The sequence below is a fragment of the Venturia canescens genome, chromosome 7 (assembly GCF_019457755.1).
Source record: "Venturia canescens isolate UGA chromosome 7, ASM1945775v1, whole genome shotgun sequence".
Taxonomy (NCBI): Eukaryota; Metazoa; Arthropoda; class Insecta; order Hymenoptera; family Ichneumonidae; genus Venturia; species Venturia canescens.
This window is the reverse complement of record NC_057427.1, coordinates 14,408,076-14,429,503: the sequence shown is the minus strand read 5'-3', so window position 1 is coordinate 14,429,503 and position 21,428 is coordinate 14,408,076. Positions and strand designations below refer to the sequence as shown.

Below are 21,428 nucleotides of genomic sequence, written 5' to 3'. Positions count from 1 at the left end.
GGTGAATTGCATTATTCAAGACGCTCTCGAGCGTCTCGTCTTTCGAAGATCTTCACCTCGCATACTTCACGATACTTCTTCGATACTTCACGTGGCTTTGCGTTAAAACTTTTATTAATTGCCATTTTCCTGGCTCATTAGTATTCCCGAAGTGGGCCGAAGGCACGACTTTAATTCATTACCGAAAAGTGGATACTCGATCAATCGAAATCTTTATACACGCGGGAATGCAGCTTATTCATAGCGAAACCGGTGAGAAGAAAGCTCAAAAATTCCACGAACAATGAGAAAACAAGCAAATGCTTTTTGCGAGCTCTCATAAGTTGGGTAGAAAAGCACCTTTCTGCTCTCACATTTGAACTTTCGCTACTCCAAGCTCTTGCCAAGATTGCAGCTGCACTTGCAAGAGCAATTTTTCTTTTTCTTTTGCTTCGAGCTACAAAAATGCTGGTATCATAATATTTAGAAAAGTGAATACCGCCATTGCCCCTGTGGCGGTCAAATGATAATGAAATAGATTTTTTTAATCATGCTCATCTTTTTTCCATTCAATAAATTTGAACTCTCGCGGTGACACGTCCAGGGAAAAGTACGAATCAGTATCAACTGTATTGGAAACTTTTGGCAAAGCTTGCGCAACAGTCATTTCTGCCCATACCACCAATTTTGGATATCATTTTTCAAAAAAGCCTTTGCCCCAGGCCTATGTCATTTCGAAGGGTTATTTCGAGTTTCGGTATCGCTTGTTTGATTTATCATATTTTGATTAGAGTTCCATGGGAATCGCGAGGGGATAAGCGAAAACACGAACACGAACGTGTTTATGAAAACACGTTGACGCTGAAGATGTTTCAGGCTGGACGATGTTTGATTGATGACATCTAGCAATATTATTGACTTGAAATCCATATCATACCACGCGTATCTGTATATTTTGCTTCCAGTAACATAATATTGACGTACGATTCGATGGTACTATTTGGTTGAACAATTGTTGAACAGGAATTCGGGGGGAGCTCTTTAGTTATTCCGTTAACTATGGAATTCGTGATACGCTTCGAATTTACGAAAATAATGAGCTCGGCAAAATATAGAAGATCATACCCATAATTTCGATCGCGGTTCGTTGCATTGTTAGTGATTTGGAGTGAAGAACGGTTAGAATTTCAAATTATATTTAGAAAGCGCAATCAGTCCGGCATTAGTTATCTGTTCGCTCGTTAATAAGAGCCTTAATAAAAATTCAATCGTCGAGTCTGTACAGAAGGTCTCAAAAGTGATGTGTAAGATTATCGGCGTAACGCGTTCTCCCAGGATTCCGAACGGAGAAACGTGCTCGTATTTATTACGAGACGCAGCATTGACGAGCAGGTAGAATTAATCAGCGATGGTCAATCTGGAGCGAAGGGTGAACTCTCGCCTGACCCTCGAGATTTTGCTAACCCTCGCTGATGAGTTTTCACGATAATCATATGCACAATATCTCAAGGAGAAAATTGTCTAAGGACTTGCCCCTTGAGAATTGCATAGTTCCACCGTAGTCTGTAGAGTTTGGACGTGATTTTTGAGCGAGACTGTAAATGCATGATGCGGCGGGGGTGAGAACGAGACGAAAGGCCATTCCCTGGCTCTTGGAGAAGATCCCTTCGGAAGCGAAGCGACGAACGGAAATGAAGACGATTGTTTAAAAGGATAGAGTGGAACGGAGAGCGGACGAAACGATAATGGCAGGAGGGAAAAGCGGGAGGCGGTTCAGGGAGGAGAGAAAAAAGGGGGCAGCGAGCTCTGGCAAGAGAAAAGACAATGCGGTCTCGTTTCGAAAACCCCGAGCCAGAGGAATGCCCCGCAATTAACGTTCCTCCTATATATACCTTATGTATACGTACTTCTTTCCCTAGCTCGCTCTTTCTTGTTCACTGCTTTGTACGAAAAACATTGCGAGAGATGCTGGCTAAATATACATGTATATATGCACACGGTGTACGATTAAATGCGGTAGATATTTATTTACTTTAACTCAATTGAGTAAGAAAGATACGAAATCCTCTGTGTACATGCTATCATCCGGATTAAAGCGATTTCTTCACTCCCACGAGCATCTATATATCTACGGACACATATACACGTGCAACTTGAAATACTTAGCGATTGAAAAATTGCGGCTAATCCGATGTGATCAGGTTCACAAGATTCGCCGATTTGTTCTTCCACGCCTAGATTTACGAGGATCAGAATGATTGATTCAATGAGCGGGATGATAAATACGATTAGCGAAACGATTAATTCCCCCTTTTTTCAGCCAACAGCTCCACGAACACACAGGATGGAAATATCGGGACCGGTAGCAGCGAGCTTCAGATAACCGTTGGCCGAAACGAGTTGGATGCAACGTTCACGTGCAAAGTCAGCAGTCCAGCTCTTGACGAGCCCCTGACGCTTGACGTGAAGCTCGACGTACATGGTGAGTTAATACACACAAGAGCTCTCTCGGTGCGTGTTTCCTACTATTTTTAACTCCCGGGCTTACTCAAATGTATCTCTGTAAATTGCAAAAAGTTATAACTGATTTTCTTTTCGAAGATACACGAGGTTGAAAATTAATCTTTAAATCTCAAAATCTTAAATCTTTAAAAAGATACGAAATTGTGACGAAAATCAAAACATTATTTTCAACGTGGAGATTGAAAATCATGAGAATTAATCCGAATTTCGTTCCGTTCTATTCAGAGATTCGTTACGTGAGATACAAATTCACTAGACGACGCTAAAGTTTCCAACGTTGGAGTCCAACGAAATGAACGAAAAAAATATTTGTAGTTCATCAATTTTTCATTTCCCGAATCATTGGTGTAGCTTGGAAAACTACGAATTGCAGATTCGACAGGGAACATAATTGGAAATTTACTGGAACTATTCGAGAGTCTTTTTTTAGATCATTTCGCTGGACTCCAACGTTGCAAACTTCAGCGTCATGTGCGCGGTTGAATAATTGTTCGAATTTAACGATGAGCGTGGCGCGCGTTATTCTACGAATTTCATAGCTATGCAATGACTAAACCTACCGCTTGCGTTCTTTATCTCTCACTTTTTCTATTTTGCTCTCTTGCTCTTGCTCTCGGGGTCTCGGCTATGTAGGAATTTTGAAAAAGCAGTGCGATATTAATATCACAAGAATGCAACAAGACTGAGAGTGCACCGTGCTTCGTGGATGCGCTTCTTCAAGTGCTCTCAGGGCAATCTTTTAAATGAATGTAGTTTGTCATGACGAGGAGAAAAAGAGAGAGAGAGAGAGAGAGAGAGAGCGGGAGTGATCGAGAAAAAGAGCGCGGTTAAAGACGCGAAAGAGGGAGAGAGGAGAAGAGAGGGAAAGACTATACGCCAATTCTCCTTGACTGCATAGCCCATCACCTCTCAACGGGTGCGGCACGCTTTCCCGGTGCAATAAAGCAGCAAGTCTCCCGGTGAAATAGATTGCTCATGCTTTCATCCCTTTCCTTCCTTATTCTTTCTCTCTTCACACATATATCGACCTCTAACAATCAGAAGGTTTCTAGCCACTCCAATTTGCGCGTTAAATACTGTATTTTACGGTCTTTTTCCCTCGCCGACGAACATATACGTGTATTCACGTAATTTTTGTTTCGTATATCCAACGTTACGTATGAGGCCTCCCGAATCGAGCCAAGGGATAACTTTCTAACATCGGAATTTTGATCTCACTCGATTATTTATACCGTTGATAAATTCGGAAGTTTCGATAAAAATCAAATTCTGGGGTTTCATGAATCATTCGTTCACTGGCTGTGCTCGAGACTTGCTCGAGAAACCTTTTTGTTTTGGCCCGGCTAACTATTTCATTGTTTCGAGAAATGCTTATCAAAATCTTTTGGGAAATTAGTCATTTTTCTCGAGTTTTTCTTGTTAATTCGAAATTTTATAGGCACCTCAAGTTTTACTTTTCCGCCTGAATATTCTCCCGTAAAAATAATTCCGTCTAAAATGCCCTACACACGAAAACGAGGCTTCCTTTTCCAACGTCGTTCATCTCCAATGCCTCATTTCGTGCCAAAAGCCGAGGCTGACGTGAAAAATTCCACCGTCATTTTTGAAGAATCACACCAACACTGAAAAAGATTCGTTGAATTTAACTGGGGCATTTCCACCTTAATCAACTGTATTTTGAAAAACACCAAATTTCGCGTGGCCAGAATGGCTAAATGAAAAATGTACATTGGCTAGAAAAGAGAAAGAATAATTTTCTAGCTGTTTAATGTTTACCTGTCAGATGCATGAACAACACTGTTACCATGCCGATTTTGCTGCGTTGTATTCCTTTTTTTAAAGATCGATTTTTACGAAAAAACGAACAGTGAAAAAAAGAACAAAATTTCATGCCGAAGAACATTTTCCCAAGCTTCGTTTTGGATCCTCTTTTTCAATATTCTTTTTGCTCGTCACTTTCCTCATTCGTGTTCTATCGCCTTAAGGGAATTTTCTGCCGTAGCACAAGCTCCGGATACGGAATGTCGATTTGTGCTTGTTTTTTTTACCTTTCCGACTTTCTCCGATAGTTTCTCCGCGCAAGGTCTGGCAACGTTGGTCGGCATTGTATTGAAATAATAATGTTGGAAAAATGAAATATATGTTGACGCGCCTTCGAAAATTCAGGTGGCTATACAAGGGGGGCTTCGACAAACCGGATTGAGCACTTTGCCGAATCTAAGAATATTCTGTGTCGTGTGTTATTTCATAACAGTGAGCCCGGAAAAAATGGATGTGAAAGGTGTTGTCGGGCACGTCGTCAGCGGTACGAAGATCCTGCTGGAGTGCATCGTGAGCGCTGCAAGACCACCGGCGAACGTGACATGGTACAACGGTACAGAGCTCTTGAACGACGAAAACGAACGATTGGAGATGTTCGGTACGAACATACGAAATAACGTAAGAACAATCTCAATGTCACTATTTCTATTATAATTCGAGGTTTATGAGCCTCTTACCGAGTGCGTACTCACAATCGTTAAAAACATATTATATAATCCTGAGTACAAACCGAATCTGAAAAGTAAAAAAAAAAAAAAAAAACGAATGATTGGCTCCAGATAGGCTGTCAATTCACATTTAACGCAAAGTTGGTTCATCTCGTTATTAAGGAAGCTCAAGCGTATCTTATGGAAAAATTATTTTCCAACTTTGAACAATAATATTTTTTAAACAGAAATCTTGAGACAGTATTAAACTTCTGGAGGAATATGCCGATGATTAATCGTCTCGAAATTGAGATATTTATTGTTGAAGTTTGCAATTTTCTCAAAGCTTCCATAAGAGCCCATATGTTTAACCTGTCATTTTCAAGAATTGATATCGCGGTTACCAGACAGTGAAACCTCTTCAAATTTTCCACACATAATTTCATATTTTTCATATAATATCCTATGTACATATCGCTTGAACTTCCTTAAATTATCGCGTCTATTCTCAGTTTCACCTTTTATTATATCAATCCAGATTTTGCTATTTGAGATTCTTTCGTCAGTTATATTTATCTCAGAGATGATTCACATATCATTATCCTTAAATCATTCATCGACTTCGATATAAATTTCACACTCATATACCGTACATCATGCTATACACATTTATTGGAATTACATTTCACCTTCCAATTCTTTCAATTTACAATCTTACAACGTGATCTCCAATTTTACAAAATTGAAGTATAACGTGTACGCAGAGCTTTTTCTCCCACGTTGGCTCTCGCCCAGTAGGGACTATGGATGGAGTCGATCGACGGTGATGACGAAATGGCAGGGTTACGTGAATTTTGACTGGCCGGTCGATTTGATAGTTTTTCCATAGATTCCCTTCCTTGATTGAGTTGACGACCCACCTCGACGACGTCCCCGAGCAAAGAGAGCGAGCGCGAGAGATCGAGCTGCTCCGAAAAGGCGATTTCCCTTCTTCGCGGAGACACAATTTTGGAGAAAATCGGGCAATCCCGGCGCTAGATGCCAGAGAACTCTGCGAAATTTCGATTATCATGAACGACGAGCTCACACTATTCGCCGCACATGAAGAATACGAATGTCATAATGCGTTCACCGGGTTCATTGCGTAGAGAGCCAAACATTACCGTATATGCTTATAAAGTGGAATATAATTTATTAGACCGGTGGATATTAGCTTCACCTATATAAATTCCATCCTAATCGATTCACTTGCCTTCGAATGTAGGCCAAACAGATGTTTCTGTTTGCTATGATGCGTTTTTCGGAAATGATTGGGGAATTTTGATGCTCGAAACCGTGTTCCGACCATGAATCAGAGAGAACTGCGGTTTGTAGCATTTTCGCTCTACTAGAGTAAGACTCCATTAAGTGACGAAATATATTAATTTGAACAAATCATATTTCCGATATCAACCTCGTGGACTCTGACGTAAGGTCGACGAGGAGAGAAATTCTTTAACAACAAAAATGTGTTTATCATCCGATGGGAGGCTAGCATTTGCGTTTCAGAGTTGCGTAGGTATTTTTGTCCCGATTTCCAGCGTCATGCAATTGCACGAAGTTTACGAAACACAAGTATCGTACGTGGGAAATTATTGGGCTTGAAAAAAGCTCATAAATATTCAACTTCATCACGAAATGTTCCACTGAACCGTCATAGTTATAATGAACGTGTGAGATTACACCCGCGACAAAGAAATTCTGGGATTTTTTTGTGTTATGTCCGGTGAGAAAACAGAGCATCGAAAAACGTGGACCTTTCACAAAAAATCGTAAAAAGGAGCGAAGTAAATTAACAGGTAGAAATTGCCTGAAAATTTGGTTATCTACTTAAAAAGTGTGTAAATAGAAGCGTGCGGTATATAATGAGGAATTAAGACCGCTAAAGTTTATATGTATATGTATGAACGCAGCTTGTATGGATTTAGCGGTGAACAGCGGAACATCGGTATCAGCAGAAACGAACTTATCTATACATATATCACAAACGGGCACTCCGGCATATACACACACACACACACACACACACGAGCGCGCGCGTTCCTATATATCGTTATTCAACCACAGAATCAGCAGCGTGCCTCTCGGTCCAGTTGACGCTGTTATAGAATCGCAATACCGGGTACAGAATCCGAGAGCATCATTCCTTCAACCCATGAGGATAATTAGCATTATTTGCTAAGAGTCTGATTAATCGACGAGCGGTTGTTGCGATATAATAGCGATGTATACCACGCGCATCAGATGTTCCGGCGAACACTAATAAATCGCCAAACAATGAAAAAAATGATCGTTCATGTTATCGGAGCGGATTCGGTATCAATTTAATGAATCTTGAGTAGCAGATATGTAGAAAATCGATTTATCAAATGTATCATTCTGTGCAATAAATAATATTTTAATTAAGAACGTTCACGAGTAAATCGATTTTCTATTGATTTTCTTGAAATCTAGATGACACACTATTTATAGCTTGCTTAACGTACTTGCAAAATTTTGAAGACCATGCCCGTACCAAAGTGGAGATATTCGTTGTTGAAGTTGGGAAATTTAACATGCAAGGTATAGGCAAATCGTGAGTTTGAGAGACATTCTAATTCATAGCAGTCACAATTTTCTATAGTATTTGATCAAAAAATTCATCATGATAGATATTGATATTAGGAATAAAATATAAAAAAATAGAGATGCTCAGCCGTGTCGTTCATACGTAGTAACGATTCAAAGCTATAAATTTGACAATTTTGCGAGCGTGCCACGGCACGAAAGGGATGACGCCGTTACGTAGCGGCAACGTTGACGGCCGACGGTACGTAAAGGCAAGGGGGGGGGGGGGGCTACACGTGCGTGCACACTGGCAGGAATTTATTTTCATGATATTCAACGATTTATCTCATAAAGAATTGTCAATTTAAGCATTTATGGCTACACATTTTGGCTCTCATTTTTGGAGACTTTTTGGGAATGACACTTTTTTATAAAAATAAGTTGTTCATACATATGAATGTTCAATTTAGCAATCGAGATTATAAATATTAAAATGAGATATGAAAGATTATCAACAATAATAAATAAATTAATTCATACAAAATGGAATACTACTGAAAGTACGTGGCAGGCAAGCAAGGTTGCCAGATCTCCGCATCGCCCTAAGGATACTTGTATTAGTGTATATTTATAGGGTGCGCCAGAGCCTTATTCGTATTAGTGCATAGAGTCCGTGCTAAAAGTTTCGAAGTAGGGAGAGCAGCACGCGCTGCACAGCGACAGTTGAACTAAGCCGAGAGAAATACGGAAATTTTGTCTTCGATTATTATCAGTCGTGAACGTCTTTAAGAGGATGAGACAGAGAATTTCAATTTCAAAAATTCCAAGTGAGGTTAGTCGACTGATCCATACTCTTAAGGAGGTTGAATCGCGACGATACAATGTTGCCATGCTAAACCATGTTAAATACATCAAAAATTTCAAAATGATAAGAATTTAATAAAATTTGGTGAACATAATCTTTAGGGCCAAATTTGACAATGCAAATTTTTAAAGATTTTTCTTCTGTACATTTATCGAGTAATTCATCACTAAAGTTCAAGTGTATAAGCATAGCGTTTCCATATATATATAGGTATACATTCCGGGCATAAGAAATCTGCTTTAATGCGTAATTACTCGATAACTAAGCAGAAGAAAATTTTGAAAAAAATGGTGTCTTTGCACTTGATGTTGAAGAACATTATCACCAAATTTGATCAATTTCTTATCAGTTTGACGAGTGTAGCCACCCTTTTTAATAAAATTTGGTAAATGTATTCTTCAAAAATATATATGAGAATATAAATTTTTTAGATTTTTCTACTAAATAGCTCTCGAGTAATTGAACACTAAATTTCACGTGTATAAGCATAGAGTTTACATACATATATACAGTTATAGATCTCGTGCATAAGAATTTCGATTTAACGCTCAATTATTCGATAACCATGCGGTAAAAAATTTTGAAAAAAACTGTACTTGTATACTTGATGCCAAAGAATGTTGCCACCAAATTTTATCATATTCTGATTATTTTTATTTCGTGATCCAACCTTTTTAGTTTATGTTTTGAATTACCTGACGGAGCTGCATGGAGAACATTTATTCCGTTATATGATATAACATTGAGTGATTCGTTTGATATCACAAAAATCATCAATTATTACACGCGCTCACGCACGTTCACTTCCACCGTCATTTTCTATTTACATTCACACGTTCCTTTTCATCTTCACACTTACAATTAATTTGCTTTCAGTTACAAAAAATATCGTCTGAATTCAAATAAGATTTTGGATATAAATCTACTCATTGCGGTAGATTTTTCCTTCGTTGCCTCTCTCACTTCGGTGATCCTGTTTCTACGTTTTATTTTGATGACCGAGGGGCTGAGATAAGATTTTCCACGAGGTTTTGATCGACGCTGGCCAGGCTTAGTCAATCTCCGTATCAATGATGCTGATTGTGATCAAAGGAACTCCGAATTGCGGTGTTGATGGTCTGACGATCCCGGAGCGAAAGAGGACGAGTTCACGTTAATTGCAATGAGTTTTACAGGAAAGAGGAGCGCCACTTGTATTATAATCGACATCGATAGTTGCGATCTTTGTTAACAAAAATCATTCGCTTAGAATTTGTCACGATGGCGGATGGCGCGAAAACGAACTATATGAAATCTCACAGAAGATAATTCATTTGAACAGTTAATTTTTTTGCCGATGCGATTGCAGTTTAGCTCAATCAAGCTCTATCAAATGGACCCAATTTTGCATGTTTCAAAAAAATTCTTCGAATTTTTATTCCGATGAATTTTGTGGCAGAGTATTTTTTCTATCCTGATGCCTCATGGAACATGATATTTAACCCTGTTATTGCACTATTGTAATGTCGCATGTCCGAGAAGTCTGTATCCGAGTGAAAATGGTGCCGGACAAACTACATCGCTATACGCGATGAAACACCACGTTTCATCGTCCGACCATCAACGTACCACTTTTTGTCAGCCCACCGTTAAAAACGAAATAGGAGGCAAAAATTTCGATATACTTCACATAAATATTCAATTAAAGTGATTTATCAAATCACACTGAAAAAATATTTCCCCTTGATACTCCCTTATTGCCATAATTCGATCGTCACGGAAAAAAGCTTCTGTCAAAATATCGTCGTTGAAAAATAACGCTTCAGAGCGACAAGGAATTTACTTTTTCATGAACTAGTTGCATCTCCGGCTTTCACTTAGATTTCAATTCATAAATGAACATTGTTGCAGTGACTGAATCAATTGGTAAATATTTACAATACTTACTTTTACTAAAAAGAATGCCAAATTATTTTTTAAGCACTATCATTGATAAAAAATGATACTACGATTAATTTTACGGAGAAAAAAGGTACAAATTTTATTAAAAATTTTCTTTTAAAATCTGAAAAAAATTACGGTAGGGCAATAGGAAAATCAAAATACGAAATAAGAAAGATGTTCTGGGCCCACCCAACGATTCCGCGCACACATAGACAGTGTTTCGAACTCACCCAACCACTTCTACGTGTTAAAAATAAGGGGTTGAGTGGGTTTGGAACAATGAATACTGAAAGAACGAATGATTACAGTAGCTAAGAAATTGAAATTTCGTTGATAAAAACAAAATAGTGTTTATTTTACCTTCTCCATTCTTAAAATTAATAGTAATATAATTTTTTATCAATATTACACGTTGCCAAAAATTTTGGGGCCGTTTTCCATTGATGACAATGGCGAAGAAACTGAAACTTCATTCGGACTTTTTCAAAATTTTTTTGTTTGTTTTTTGTACCTTTCCTCTTAATAAAATGAATCAATTAAAATGATAACGAAAAGTTGATTGATCCGTACTGAAGCATCAGAGCAAAGCCATTAACCATTCTCAAAAGCTATGAAAATTTTTCTCGAAACTGCAACATTAATATTTGCATTCCATTCCTCTCTGGGTTATGAATTTTCGGAATTTTGGTTCCCTCTATGAAGCAAGTACAACGAATTTTCCGCAAAATAATGAAGCAACGGAAAAAAAATTGTACACTTGGTATCTACACTGATTCAAGTGGTTCTGACTTGCCATCAGATTTTTTGGAAAGCGCACGAGCAGTGATCAATCAAGCGATATTTCAAGTTATCTACGAAAATTCTATTACAAAACCGTTCTCTATTTTAAATCGAAAAAACCGTCCATTTGGAGAAATATGAAAAAATCAAAACCTTTCGAGAATCCGAGCAACGTAACAAGAGAGCCCCGATGTTTTTTTTTTTTCACTCGAGGTATACGGTCACTGGCTATATGAACGTGAGCGAGAGAAACAAAGTTAGAAAAAAGGGAATTGAGACAAAAAGCCATAAACACATATGGGAAAAGGTTTGTCAATTTCGAAAAATATGCTGCAAGGTAGTGCCCACTATGGACGTGATAAAATAAAGTCGTTAGCCTGAAACAAAGCCAGAAATTCAGCCCTACTATCTCCGGCCCTATGAACCAAAAGCATCATAAAAACACTATAGAGAGCCAGAGAAAATCGCAAGCAGAAAAGCACACATATATGCACTCATTTACGCTCGAAGTGTTCTTTGAAAATATCCATTGTATTTTTATTCATATTTGCTGCACGTTTTCCGTTGCCTCCGGATTTCCAGTGTCTCTCGAAATAAATGTATTTATATTTATTTTACATTTCACTTTCAACATATTTTCGAATAATCATTCTTCGGAGTATCACTTTTTCTCATATCGCTGAAAGAAAAAGTTTTTTCCCGGCAAAATCACATTAGTCGGAATAAAAACTGATGCGCGTGTCATTTTTTCATGGAAGGAATATTATTCCAAGCACAAGTGTCGTTCCTGCTCTTCCCGAATCTTTCATTTTTTCCTCTCGTTTCGCTCAACGGTCCATCAATGAATTCAAACAACTAACAGCATTTTCGTACTTTTGGTTGCCAGACCCTTTTACAATCTCGTTAAAAGCTTCGTTAAACTAAACTCTTTGCGACTTCAACTTTTTTCTCCTCTCGTTACGAACTCATGGAAACTCGAACCAATAGGCCTGCCGGATCATTTTATTCGAGATACTGCAAGTGCTGTTGTTCTTTCCACGTTTGTTCCTTTCCATTATTGAGAAAGGGCAAGATTGAGGACGCGGGAGAGGGAAATTGAGTGAGGAGGGGTTCGGAAGAGATTTCACAGTGTACATAGAAAAACATTTTACCAAGTTCTTCGAGGACAAAGGTACAGATCTCTTTTGTATATCGATGGTTGTTCTCAGAGTTTATCGATTAATTTCAGACTTGCCTTCAGCTTCGAAAATAATGACAAAGACCTGATCGCTTCGCCCGATAATTGCTACAGTTTATCCGATATCAGTCAGTTTTAAACACAATCTATACATGAAACAAAGTAGTTCAACAAAAAACAACCTTTCAATTTTCGACGTCGTCTACTTCGTTGAAAGGTTTGTTCTCATAGCGTAACAATAGCTGTCTCGAGTTACAATATATACTCGGCGTATAGAAAAATATCGATCGTTTTAATAAGTGAGATTATGTTTTTTTGCAAGAAAAATTGAAAAGTCACATCCAGTTGATATTTCATGAAAATTCGAATTTTATCACATTTTTTTTTGGGTGTTTCATTTTTCCAACAGACCCACGGCACGTCGGACACGGACAGTCATTTGGCATTCACAGCATCGGAATACGACAATGGCAGAATGTTCAGTTGCGTTGCCGAAAATTCCGTTACCGTGGCTGAGGGCATCAAACCTATGAAGGAAGTCACTATTATTGAAGTTCTCTGTAAGTAAAAACGGATTCGTATACATTTGCGACTAACTTTTCACCAGTAACAGTAGTTACAGCAATAGCAGTTGAGGTCATCTTATCATTGAGTCGTTGAAAGGTTCTGTTACATTTTTAATCATGGATAAAACTGGGGGCGACACTATTGTTCAAACTCAATAAAGAGAAAGATCGAAGTTCACAGAATTTTCAGGACGAACACAAAGTAAGTAGTTTTCTATGATGTCGAATCCATAAAACTTCATTGCAACCCATAAGACTCAGCTAAAGTAACAGACTCCAACGCTGGTCACAGAATAAACTCTTCGCGGTGGTAAAACTTTTATCAAAAATTCCTTTTGTACGCTTATCCCCATGCTAAAATTTGTCTTCCCTCTTATTTCCGGTTTCACTGTTCCATGTGCTTTCAAAACTACACATATTATTCTTATTCTACAGCGTATCTCAGCTCTGAAAGCGTTTTTGTAAAGATTATCGAGAATACATTACGAATCAAAGATGACGTTATATCGTTATCACTTCTGAGGTTAGGTGGAAACTCTGTAGCCAATTTGGGGGTTCGATCGAGGTAAATTCAAAAAAATGGAGCAAAATTAGTTCGATCCAGTTCCGGTAAGAAGTCAAGCTCAACGACCCATTCGATCATCAAAGAAATTTGCGAACAAGATGAAGGGCGCTTGGAAAGCGTCTCTTGAATCTCCACTTGACCGACCAACTTTTTCCCACGTCTTATATACGGCTCCTACTCATTTATACTGTATAAAGTCGTTCATCACTATGTGTGTCGTCGTTGTCGTTGTCTATTTAGCCACGTCTTTTTACCTTTGTGTATGTATACATATATATTTTGTGGAGAGGCCTATTGGTACGAAGAAATTTGCCTTCCTTCCTCAACTACGAAATTGACAAAGTTCGTCTTGGACCACTTTTCTCATCTTCCTGGAGGCTTTTACGTGTCACTTTTGGCGACAACCAGCTTTCCTAGGGCTCGTGCTTCGAACATCACAAACACGCGGACACACATACACACGATGATGGACTCTTATTACCCGTGGCTTCAATATGCTCCATTCTCTGCCTCCCGTTCGTGGTATATGGACACGTCTTCCCTTCCACATTGCCGCTTTATACACCATTCGTATCACGTAATCGGGTCATCGAGAGAACATACCACGAGCTTAATGTTTTCATCCATTGAACGGGCATAAAAGCTCATTGTTGTCACAGAACACATTTTATTCTCGTTTTAAGACTCTCGATGAAAATCAATTCGACTCTGACTGATATTTTCTTCCCAGGATTCATTAAAAATTCATTATTGGAGAATAATTCTTCTCAAAATAGAGCGGACTCTGCGGGTAACCCCACATTGCAAATAAGTTCGGTATGAAATTTATCATTCGATGGAAAATTTGATTCATAATTCAATCAGCAACCTGATAATCGTTTTGAGGGAAACGGATATCTCCAACGTATTTCTCTTCATGTAAATGCTGGTTGATGTCGTATGCCAATCGAGAACAATATACCTACTGTATATTATTAAGATATACCTACATATTTATACCTATTCGGTGCAACCATACAACGCGGTGGTGGCCTGATTCTAATATTACTAGCACACAACGATATATTTATGTCAATTTTTCGATAGATATAAATGAAAATTCCAAGCGGCTTGGAGGGTCGGATCAGAAAGTCGCGAAGTCGACCTACTCAACAAGAATTTATGCAATAAAAATGAATGATTCTAAAAATGCATTTTGCTACAAATCAATGATATTTAATATATGGCAACGAATAAAGTGATGCAGTGTTGTGAAGGACCGAATGATTTTTTAATTGAACAAATCGTCACCATTCGCAGTCGACGAATCCCATTTTGATATCCACGTACACGTCAACATTTCGAAAACACCAAGACACAAAGAGATTCATAAAATACTACAGTCATCTAATTAATTGGGATAAAGTGGGTGTAATTAATTTCTAAAAAACCTACAAGCGTCGAAATCATTTAATTTTCAGATCCTCCAATAGTGACCCTGCGACAAGAGAATATAACAGTCAACGAGACTGACGAATTCGATTTGTTTTGTGACTACGTCGCGAACCCGTCGGAGCTTAAATCCGTCAAATGGTGAGTCGTATCCGCTATTTAATTTATTTCCAATCACTGTTTTATTCCTATTTAAATGTCAATCCATCATATTCATTTTGGAGAGATATTCGATTGTGAAATTTTTTGAATCGTCACAACTGATAATGGCGTTCAACCTTTTTACATTTATCCACAAAATCTTTTGTTTTTTTTTCTTCGAGCGTTTTTATGCATGAAAAAAGCATTTGGCGAGACAAGCGCGAGTCGATTCTCGATTATTGCACCAGACAATAAAAAAGGCACTTCTCTGTGAAACGATTTCACACCGAAGTACCACAAACCCTGGAACGTCACGTCGTCATATTTCTCACTCTCTCCCTCTTACTCTCTGCCTCCTTATCCTGAAAATATCAGGGTAATCCAGGACGTACGCCAAGTGCCAAGAGCCACGAGCGGGAGGAAAAGAGTGAGAGGAGAAAGGGAGGAGAAAGGGAGACTTACGTACTGAGAAAAGCACGTACCCGATAAGCCGAGAGCTCCACCGATATATTCCATCGCGTTGGGAAAAGATGTTGTAACGCTTAAGAGTGGAGAGAATGTAGAAGAAAAAGGGAAGCTCTTGCGGCGGCTTTCACCGTGAAAGAATAGAAGAAAAGATTTTTCTTTAACGAGAAACTTTGTATTTTTTATTTTATTTTTCTCTCTCCCGCCGGATAAAGACAAACTCTTGGCGAGATTCACGAGAGGATGAATCGGAGTAGAAGGATTTGAAGGAGAAGAAAAAAAGAAAATTAAGTAAAAAAGCGTAATAAAAGGCGAGCCTTGAATTATCGACAAGTTCACACAGTTGAATTTTGCCTCGAATGCACAAATTGCATTGACAACATTTTTCTCCACCGATGAGTAATGAAATAACTATTTTTCGTCTGGTACACGATCGATCAATCGTACCAAAAATGTGGCCTGGTTTCGTTCTGCTTCATTTCGTCAAACGTCCCCTACTCTCAATCGCTACGCTATTCGTAACAATAACTACTGATAAGTGACGCGTTAAACAATTAGTCTTTTTATAATGTCAAAATAGAATAACAGAGTTTCAACATTTATGATTATTGATGGAAATTTCACACGCGACCCAATTCCAGTTAGATATTAAAATCGACTAACTAATGCTCAAGATGCATATCCTCGGCCATTATTGGAGGTTGCCTCCATAAATTCTCCAATATGTCATGATTGTATGTTTATTAAGGTTACTGGATGGCGAAATTATCAACGTTGGCAAGAACGATCACTACGACGGCGGTGAGGCAAGCTTCGCTCCTCTCACCGTGAGAAATGCGTCCTCCAGCGACATGGGAAGATACACCTGCATATTGGAGAACAGCGTTGGTGAATCCACTGTGCAAGACTTCATCGACGTATCCGTGCTGTGTATGTGTTTTACCGCATTGTCTCACACCGTACGATCTCTAATTCTATATTCCTATTCAGTCCTGTCTTTCCTTTTCTCTCTGACACTCGGCTGCTCTTTGTCTCTTTTACTTCTCCTTTTCCCTCTACGTTTTTTCTCTCTTTATCCCCTTTTTGCTCTCCGTACATCCAGCTGTATTTTTTGCTATTTTCATCCAGTTTCGTTACCACGCTCGTCAGTTTTTCAGTTTAAAAAGTACCGCCGTACTCCGCGCTAGCATTAAAACCCACACACTAAATAACTTTTTATCGCAACCGTCAATCTAAACTATGTTGCGCGCCCGAGTAGGATTTTTCAAAACAATTCCATCTTCATGCTCGTGCTGATGAGTCTGCACCAACGTTTTTCGAGAATTGAAATCATCTCGTTATTATTTTATTCTCATTCTTATTATTATCTGACAGCCTGCAATCACATTTATTAAATCGGAACCAATCTGATTAGCTCTAACTATTCGTCAGCGAGCAATGTTAATTGGGAAGTTCGACGAGCTGAATTAATAAAAAAAAATCTGTCTTGTGGAATAAATGAATAGCCAAGTTCGCATGGTATTAAAACGAGACTCGTAATTAAATAGATTCATTAACCGGTTGACTGGTATTGTATTATATATGTACAAAAAAAAAGTCGGGCCCATTTTGGTAATGTGTCATAAGTGTACATATTGGAATAACGTTTTAAATTTTCAACCGATTTGAAAGGGGCGAAAATCGAGGGGTGAGGATGAAATTTTCAGTTTTTTCGGTGGGAAGTTTTTGTGTTGTGTTACATAAAAGACTGTGCGTTTTTTAGGGCACCAGACTCTTTTGTCGAAATAAAACAAAATTCGCTACCTGCGAAAGGGTGAAGAATAAAGATCGGGGGTGAAATTTTCAGATTTTTCTCTTGCGAGCTTTTATGCTACATGACATTGAAATTCCGAGTTTTTTAGGAAATATGCGTAACGAGTTTCTCAAAAATGATAATATAGACACTATTTGCAGCAGAGATTTTAAACTGTGTCATGAACTATTTCGTTATTTGGACAAAGCATCACAACAAACGGTTGTTTACCAATTTTTGTCGAAATCTATCGACAATTAATAAAGTTTTTTGAATTTTTTGACTAAAGAGGACAGAGAATTGATTTTTTTTCTCTCGAGGTGAAATTTCAAAATTTCACCCCAAGTTTCATCCTAATTTTTCATCCCTTTGAGGGTGTCAAATTTATTTTTTTTCCAAAAAATGAATGTGCTATCATAAAAAACGTTTTTATGTAAAATGGCATATATTTTTATTATTCAACTCTTTATGAATAGCGAATTTTTATTTATTTCGATAAAGTAGTCTAGTATCCGAAAAAACGTACAGTTTTCATGTCATATAGCATAAAAACTTACCATTGAAAAATAAAAAATTTCATCCACACCCCTTATCTTTCACCCGATTGGGGGTAGTGAATTTTACTTGATTTCGATAGATGAGTTCAGAATTCTCAAATGCTTGGAATTTTATTTTGTAATATCACTTAAAAACGTGCCACTGAAAAATCTGAAATTTTCACTTTCAACCCCTTTTTTGATCCCTTCCAAGAGTAGCTAAGTGAAAACTAAGTTTGGGAATGGAGCGAGCAGCCTCAAAAATCCCCAGAAACGAAACGAATTTTCTTCACTCCTCGGTCGAAAGTACGTACTTTCGGCACCGATTTCAGTGCCGAAAGTATAACACTTCTGCGCTGTCAAAACTGCACGCGCTTCATTTGTCTCAGCAGGAGCTTATATTACACACCTAGGGAGGAAAAGTAGACTACTTCAAACCGCGGTTTGAGGTGGTCTAATTTAACTCCCGTGGAGTGTGTACTATTTTTCATCACACATGCGCCGAACGTTTCAACTTTCCGAAATCGGAAGGTTGAATTTTCGGTGCATATGTGTGGTGAAAAATAGTATACACTCCCCATGGGAGTTAAATTAGACCACCTCAAACCGCGTGCTTATCACCCTCGCGCCTTCAGCTCGGGTGACAATTCTGCCCGCGGTTTGAAGTAGTCTACTTTCCCTTCCTAGGTGTGTAATATACTATTTTCTGCATTCCGAAAGGTTTGACGTAATTATTTTTTTGACTTTTGACGTTTGACGTTTGAATCAATATTGCCTACGTGTTTTTTAAAAGATTGTGTTTGGTCATCCGCAAACCGTACGAATAAGGTTATGTTATTCATTCGAAAATATGCTATGGAAATGTCATATTATTTCCAAGCACTATTATCAAAACAGCACTACACCGCTACAAATCCGAACGAATAACATACATTTATCCTTCCATATAAAATCAATGCGAAGGCCAAAAATAAAGTGACCGGACTGATAAAATGAATGTAGTCGTTCGGAATCCCTTTTCATAAAGTAAGGTTGTGACGCGTGAATTAGCTGTTCTTTGTCATCGCTTTTCCGCGATTCCGATTGGTTCTCGCAATGATCTATTTTCAGGTTCATAGGAATGCAAATATTCATATAAATTATCTTTGCCAATCTTGTTTTTTTTTTATCTCGCTTCGCTCGTGCAGCAAATGTCGGAGCAGGCATCAAAACATCTTCTATCGATAGATGCATATTTCGGAAGAAACGTACTTTCGACCGGCTGTGAAGAAAAATAGTATACACCAGAGTACACATTCCTGCACTGCGCGTCAAACTTCTGCCCTTGTAGTGTAATATACTATTTCGTATATTTCGGTTCGTACCAGTTTTGGCACAAAATCTGAAAGAAAGCTTGCCAATCAACCGGTTAATAATTTGCTAATTCTCTCGGCACATTTTTTCCAAATAGTTCAATCAGCAGAATTTTTCGATCGTGTTCAATATACAAGAAAATAAGATAATTTTCGTTCCGGAGACCATGGCAATGGGAATATTCTGCCGAAATTTTATCACGAAACTATTCGTTTTCTCGATTATTCTCAAACAAGATGTTTCGGGGGTTCGAACAGATAAGCCTCAGGTGAAGGTGACGATGGAACCAGAAGTGCCGGTTAACGAAGCCGATCGCTTGAACGTATCGCTCACCTGCGAAGTAGTCGATGGTAATCCAATGACACTGACGACAGTTCGATGGTTTCTCGATGGTGATCTTCTCAAGGAACTGCCTGATTGTTCTCGCAATTCATCGCTCGCCAGCGATGGTGCAAGTTCGACTTCGACTAATGGAATACTCGTCGATGAGATATCGACCTTCTGCGACATAGATCCAAGCAAGTTGCTCCTCGAAGCTGTTGGTCGTTCGTTCAATGGGAATTATGCCTGCGAGGGTCGTAACGACGCTGGCTGGGGGAACAGATCAGCCAGTGCACCGGTCGTCGTTTATTGTACGTATTTTTTTTCACTTCCCTTTTCTTTTTACAAATTGCCCTTTATCGGATGAAAAAATGTTCGTTACACCTTCGCACTATCCATTGAAACTCTTTGAGAAGAGATTCAGATTCGTTTTCGTCTCGATAGTAATCATAAAATGGCGACGAAGCGTCTAAAATTAATGAACACGAGCATGCAAGTGCGATCAAGCACCTCCGCTAACGGAATTAACGTCATGAATCTTTCGCGTTGAGAAACTACTAAAGGATTCTTCCAATATTCTCAATATCATTTTTTCAACAAAGTTGAACGTTAGTCGAGGAAAAATTGTCAAACGTCCCTGCGGATCTTTTTTACCCTCGCGAGAAAAAATTCTTCAGGATTTTCTCCGCGATAAAAAAAAAAATATATATATATATATTCATAGATAAGCCGGGACCGGCTACGATAACGTACGAGCCCAAACGGGTCGTTAAGAAGGGCTCGTTGAACATTACGTGCTCGGTTCTCGATCTCGGGCGCCCCGAAGTAACGGGCTTCAAGTGGTTTCGCGGATCTCATCAGATATCAGGCGAAGAGAGTGCCGTTTTGCGCATAGAATCTGTGAATCTCGAGACTAAAGCGAATTTCACGTGTATGGCTTTTAATGAAGCTGGGGATGGCGACCCTGCTACCGTTTTCATCGATGTTGCAGGTTTGTAAAAAAAAGCTGCGTCATGATTTTTTTTTCTCATTGCCCAAAAAAAATGAATTTGAATGAATAAATTGAATAATGAATTGTTAGAAAAAAATGAATTTTTCTTTTCAATTTACCGTTCTTTAGCCCGACCCGACTTTATAAAACCACTCAACGGTTATGCCGGATTTGCATACAACTCGACAAACGTCAGCATCGAATGTTGGGTCGAGTGCTCCCCGATCTGCAATATATCGTGGGAGAGAGACGGTTTACCCATGAATTTCGATAAAACCGAACTCTATTATCAGACGAATGTTTATCACCCACCTGATCAAAGTAAAAATGATTTTGAGAGTATACAATCGACCCTCGTTTGGAACATGACTGCATGGCCGGACGGCCATCTCCACCCCTTCAGGGACAACGAAAACTTTACCTGCGAAAGCACCGGAAATGGCATTGGACCGGGAGTCAAAAGCGAAACCGTTTTTCGTGTCGAATGTAAGTACTTCCAATAATAAAATATCCTAAATACTCAGATCGATTTCCATCAGTTACTTTAAAGTAATCCCGTTGTGAGATTAGGAAAAATCGTTTCTAGGGTATTAGTTATTCTATGAATAAATATTTCATTCAATATTTATACTCTCAAAAGTGTATTGGCAAAGTTTGCGTCGGTAGGAGATTAACTTTTTTTCCATCTACTACTCTACTGCGGTGAGTAAATTCATTCAGGTTGTATAGAAACTTAATGTCCAGGTTCGCGATTTTGCTAAAACTGTCGCATCAGTTAGTTGTTGGTCAAGTTTCGTCGTGAGTGTATATCGTAGACCGGGAGCTCAAAATAAACTCAAAATTACGTGGAAAGTGGGCCGACGATCGTTTTTTTTTCGCGAGACTGTTGAATTGCTAATTTCAAACATGTAAATTTGGTGTTTAATCGATGATAATTCGTGGATATTGCAACGCTTTGGTAACCAC

General features: G+C 38.6%; 1 protein-coding gene across 4 annotated transcripts in view; it reads left to right on the top strand.

Moving 5' to 3' along the window:
• Window positions 1-21,428, top strand: part of nrm (neuromusculin) — a 142,452-nt gene that overhangs the window by 98,552 nt on the left and 22,472 nt on the right. For all 4 annotated transcript variants that reach the window (XR_006261465.1, XM_043422960.1, XM_043422962.1 and 1 more), the window contains exons 5-12: window positions 2,300-2,461; window positions 4,757-4,941; window positions 12,711-12,861; window positions 14,893-15,004; window positions 16,218-16,399; window positions 19,408-19,782; window positions 20,196-20,462; window positions 20,592-20,948. Coding sequence is in view for 3 of the 4 variants with exons in the window: in XM_043422960.1 (XP_043278895.1) it covers window positions 2,300-2,461; window positions 4,757-4,941; window positions 12,711-12,861; window positions 14,893-15,004; window positions 16,218-16,399; window positions 19,408-19,782; window positions 20,196-20,462; window positions 20,592-20,948 (1,791 nt within the window). In the remaining variant the exon portion in view is untranslated. The remainder of the gene's footprint in view (window positions 1-2,299; window positions 2,462-4,756; window positions 4,942-12,710; window positions 12,862-14,892; window positions 15,005-16,217; window positions 16,400-19,407; window positions 19,783-20,195; window positions 20,463-20,591; window positions 20,949-21,428) is intronic.